At 44.3% G+C, this 4839-nt stretch overlaps 2 protein-coding genes across 2 annotated transcripts in view; both read right to left on the bottom strand.

Moving 5' to 3' along the window:
• LOC118408554 (receptor-interacting serine/threonine-protein kinase 2-like) overlaps positions 1–1963 on the bottom strand; it is a 40647-nt gene extending 38684 nt beyond the window's left edge. The window contains exons 1-3 of the mRNA XM_035809363.1: positions 1885–1963; positions 1384–1499; positions 1045–1191 (exon numbers count right to left, since the gene is read on the bottom strand). Coding sequence (XP_035665256.1) covers positions 1045–1170 — 126 coding nt within the window. The 5' untranslated portion in view covers positions 1171–1191; positions 1384–1499; positions 1885–1963. The remainder of the gene's footprint in view (positions 1–1044; positions 1192–1383; positions 1500–1884) is intronic.
• A 676-nt stretch (positions 1964–2639) lies between these two features.
• On the bottom strand, positions 2640–4448 carry LOC118408555 (leucine-rich repeat and death domain-containing protein 1-like). Its single transcript, XM_035809364.1, has 2 exons — positions 3103–4448; positions 2640–2754 (listed from the first exon to the last, which is right to left on the bottom strand). The coding sequence occupies exon 1, from the start codon at positions 4296–4298 to the stop codon at positions 3225–3227; it is 1074 nt and encodes a 357-aa protein (XP_035665257.1). The 5' UTR covers positions 4299–4448; the 3' UTR covers positions 2640–2754; positions 3103–3224.
• Between the last annotated feature and the right edge of the window lie 391 nt (positions 4449–4839).

Genomic DNA, 4839 nt, shown 5'->3' on the forward strand with positions numbered 1-4839 from the left:
AAAAAAAACTGTTGTCGCTTGGGGATGAATTGAGCCGGTACCAGCTTCTTTCCAAAGCTTCTTTCACTGTTTAACGCCAAAAGAAAACACAAGAAACTCTGACCTTCCTTCAATTTTGCGAGTGAACAGACATTTGACAGCCACGTCTTGTCGCCAGTCCAGGTGTCGGGCTTTCGTCACGAAGGCGAACCCCCCACGGCCGAGAATGGACTGTTCCTCCAGGCGTTCAGACTCCACAATAGGGAACCTGCGGTCAATCGTCACGCTGGGGTATCTGTCGGAAAATATTATTGCACATGTATGGAAGTTAGCATCAGAAAAACATTTTTGTTCAAGTGCTTGACCGACGTGTTCTCATACATGTAGACGTCTGAAAATAAAGACATAACGTATCACTGCCATGACAATGTGTACTGTCAGAGAAAGAAACTATATAGTGAAGATAGCTACCATTATTAACCAAAGCAACGTACAGGGTTCTTTGAATGACTTAGTCTGTCAGTGAAAAGGTGTAAGTTGATTTGGAAATAGGTGGTAATCCGTTGCTCAACAACCAAAGACAGTTTGTATGAAATTCTCTATAATAGAGGGATATAAAGTGCAAGCCAGCCATACTCACCTACTACTGTATGTGATTGACTACAGATATGTCTACTGGAGCCTGTGAAGTGCAAGCCAGCCATACGTACTCACTACTGTATGTGACTGACTACAGAAGAGCCTACTGGCCCCTGTGAAGTGCAAACCAACCGTACTCACCTCCTCTGCACCTCACCCGGAAGCTGGCCTCCAACGGCTCCGCTTTCTTCTGACTCATGTCTTCTGCGAGTCGGGCTCTCATAGGCAACAAAAGCTCTTTTATATTGGCAGCTATTCTTTCATTCATTCAACTTTGTCATTTCTAAAAGAGTTTAGAACAATAAACTATCAATCATTTTCTTTCAATGCGTTTGAATACAGTCGCTACAATACTGCCGATAATGACGACAGACATGTTTGGATAAAGTACATGAGACAATGATTCAATACTGATAATAATCTGACCACAACCGTCCTGGTGATCTGGTCTGCCAGCTGGTGCAGGTCCAGGTCCCTCAGACACTGCTCCAGTACAGCCAGGCTGGCAGCAGGACCGGCTCGCTCTCTCCATTTTACCAGCGTCTCGTACATCGGCTCGTCTGGACAGTCGGTCTTTATAAACACATATCATAACGAAGCAGTTTGAGGTATGTAGCGGAAATCCGTGATCAACGAAACAGGCGACTAGCAGATACTTACGAGATTGCTTTATCAACTCGTAGGGGGAAGTGTCTTATCTACTTATAAGCAAATTAGAATAGTTGAAAGTAATGGTCCACCAACTTGTTCAAATCATAATCATACCTCGACGTCTTTAACCTCCTGATTGTTGAAGCCTAGTTGCCGAGCGATGTGTTTCCATTCGACGGATTGTTTGACTTTCAGTGCCAGACGACTGAACGCTAGATTCAGGTCTTTATCTGCCAGATTAGAGACACTGTGGTTAATAATGTAGGTAGGTGTTCCTTCGGTGTCAGAAAACGTAACGCCACTTACTACATTTAGCTGCAATTTATCTGGAGATTATCACCGCTGTATAATGTAACAGTTTCCAAGTCCCAAGTCAATAACAAGATGCCAGTACAATTACTTTAGGGGAAATCACTAACTAGATTAACTGAGAATTTCAACGACGTATTGTAATACGCTTTGTGATATCAAAGTTTAGAAATAGATTCTACTTACAGTTGCAATAATCTAGCAGTTACTACGGTCACATTACAAAGGTAATTTACTGAGCAAACTGTACATGACGAGGGTTTGCCATTAGCTCGCCCACTTTAGACTACATGGTGCCGTCATTACCTTGTGCGGTGTCGCCTCCAGTCAGTTTTAACGTTGGCGGTTGTTTCCGCGCCACAGCAGCCCGTGCTTTAGTACCTGCCTGGGGTGGTAGTGGTGCCGCGCCTTTGGACATTAGATGACTTATGATTACTGGATATGTACCAATGATATAAACTTGACAACGCTATACATTCTCTGCCTTTAGCATTATATACAGGTGCTGCACATTTGGACAATACATGACGTATAATTATCTCATACATACCATATTTCATAATGTAAACTCGACAACTTTAAACATTCTCTGTTCTAAGTATTATATTTTGGTCATTAGATATGTATAAAAATGTCTAATCACCTTTACTTGTGTCCATTCTCTCTACAGTCTGGTCCCTTTGTTGGCTGACTTGTTTCTGCATCCGGGCACTTTTCTCCCTTCTCTCCCGTAACTTCCTCTCCAGTTCGGTCTCTGCAGCGGGCTCCATGATGTCAGATTTACCTGCAGCCATTTTTGAGTTTTGCTTTGCCTTGATTCGTGTAGCGGTTCCTAGAAACAGACGACATTATAAACATTTAAACAGATGACGAGGCACAGTTCAAAGAAAACTAGAGAAAATAAATACCTGTCATTTTTGGACATTCAAGATCTGTTCTGATTATTACAGCAGGCCTTTGATAACTGTCGGCAAACGTGTAGCTGTTCTCCTGTGAGGTAAGATGATACGTTATCACTCAACGACTATTCAGGACATAAATAGAAATTTAGTTACCGACCCTTAACAGGTGCGACTTGTACAGGTATGACTTGTACAGGTGCGACGTGGACTTCCTCAGTTCCTCTACCTGCTGCCGAGCCCTTCACCTCCTCCTGTCCAGCTTGTTTTGCTCCTTCTGTAGCAAACCATTTACATGACAAATCAACATCACATAACAAGGATATAACTAAAACAATAAGTGGCAGCATGCTCGAAATTCCAACAAGAAAAAACTAGCAGAAGGCTGTCAGTGCAGTCTTCTTAGCAACAACGTACATGAAGGGTAAATGCCGTACACATTTTGAAATAAAAGTATCAGATGTAGCAAAAACAATTCATTTTGTGTGTGTAGATGTAGATGTAGATTTAGAGTAAAAATAGAAAACATCAGCAACCTTTCTCTTTCCACCCTAATTGCTTGAATTTACTTTAGTAGTTGTAACCAACGTTTTCCTGTATCATGATATAATCAAGCATGTCTCACCTTTCTCAGCCTCCTGTTTCAGGAAGGCCATGATGGCGCCGGTCCCTGGTTCACACACTTCCTGTGGAGGGTATGTCAGGGGGTTTTCAGACACATCCAAGTCCTTCAGCTTGTCTGCTCGGTTAAGGGGCGGTTGGGAGCCTTGTGATGTTGTTGTACCTTATGTCCAGTTTCTCCATGGCAGGTACTTCACACAAGACTTCTGGGAACGTGTCGAACTTGTTGTTCCAGAGGTAAACCTCCCGTAGGTTGTTCAGGTGACTCATGGTGCTCGGTAGGGTTCTGAGGAGGTTATTTTCCAATGCCAAGAGACACAGGTGTTGTAAGTTTCCCACTTCATCTGGCACAACGTCAAACTTCCGCCCGCACTCTTGTCCAGCATACAGTTCCTCCAGTGTCTTCAGCTGCAGCACCTGTCTGGGGAACTCATCAAACTGACAGCTGGGCACACTGAGAGTCTTCAGCCTGGTGAGTCGTGTGACGTCATCGGGGAGACGTCTGATGGGGTTTGGGCCGACACCTAACACCTCAAGGTTAGGGAGCGAGCACACCCCTGAGGGAACCTCCGTCAGCTGATTATCATCTATGTACAGTCCTCTCAGTTTCTGCAGCTTTTCCACCCCAGGAGGGAAGGTGGAGAGTTTATTATTACCGACATGTAACACCTCAAGGTTAGGGAGCGAGCACACACCTGATGGCACCTCCGTCAGCTGATTACCATTTATGTACAGTTTTGTCAGTTTCTGCAGCTTTTCCACACCGGGAGGGAAGGTGAAAAGCTTGTTGTTGCTCGCATCAAAGTTTACAAGTTTTACACAGGAAAACAGTTTTGAAGGAAGTTTTGTTAACTTGTTATCCCTAACAAAGAGCCATTCCAGCTTTTGTAAAGCTTCCAACCCGTCAGGCAACTCACTTAGATTATTGCTATAAACGTATAACTCTTGCAAGTTTTGCAAGGAACCGATCGCCTGTGGCAAACTTGTCAGCATGTTGCCGTCAGCGTTCAAACGGTAAAGTTTCTGCAGACGGCCGATTGCTTCCGGGATGCTGGTTAGTTTGTTGTTAGACACATTTAGAAACTCCAGGTCAGTGATATCAAACACCTCCTCCGGGATGGACGTCAGACCCTGGTTACTCAGGTCAAGTTTCAGGCGACCGTTGACGGTCTGAGGCTGGAGGTTCAGGCCTGCCGCCATGATGGTTGTTTACTACATAACGTACAAAGAAACTGTAGATATTATTCCCGCAAACGCGCATAGCACAATATGCCATCACGAAAGAGGCAAACACACACACAGAAAGACAGACTGACAACACGCAAAGACACACAGATACACACAGACACATAATTCCACAAACACACACGTGCACATGTACACATACACACACACAAACACACACACACGAACATACATCCACACGCACACATGCACACACACAGAGACACGCACGCACGCACGCACGCACACACACAAACACGCACGCACACATACATGTACACAGACACGCACACACACGCTCGCGCACACACACACACACATACACATATACACGCACACATACATGTACACAGACGCGCGCGCACACACACACACACACACATACACAAAAATAAACTTTTCATCAGAAGCACCGTATGGCTGGCCACACAGCCACATTGGATAAAACATGGGCATGATGAAGTTACATACATGAACTTTGCTTTTTGGTCATATCACAGTACATTTTTTGTACCTA

The sequence above is a fragment of the Branchiostoma floridae genome, unplaced genomic scaffold (genome assembly GCF_000003815.2).
Source record: "Branchiostoma floridae strain S238N-H82 unplaced genomic scaffold, Bfl_VNyyK Sc7u5tJ_193, whole genome shotgun sequence".
NCBI lineage: Eukaryota > Metazoa > Chordata > Leptocardii > Amphioxiformes > Branchiostomatidae > Branchiostoma > Branchiostoma floridae.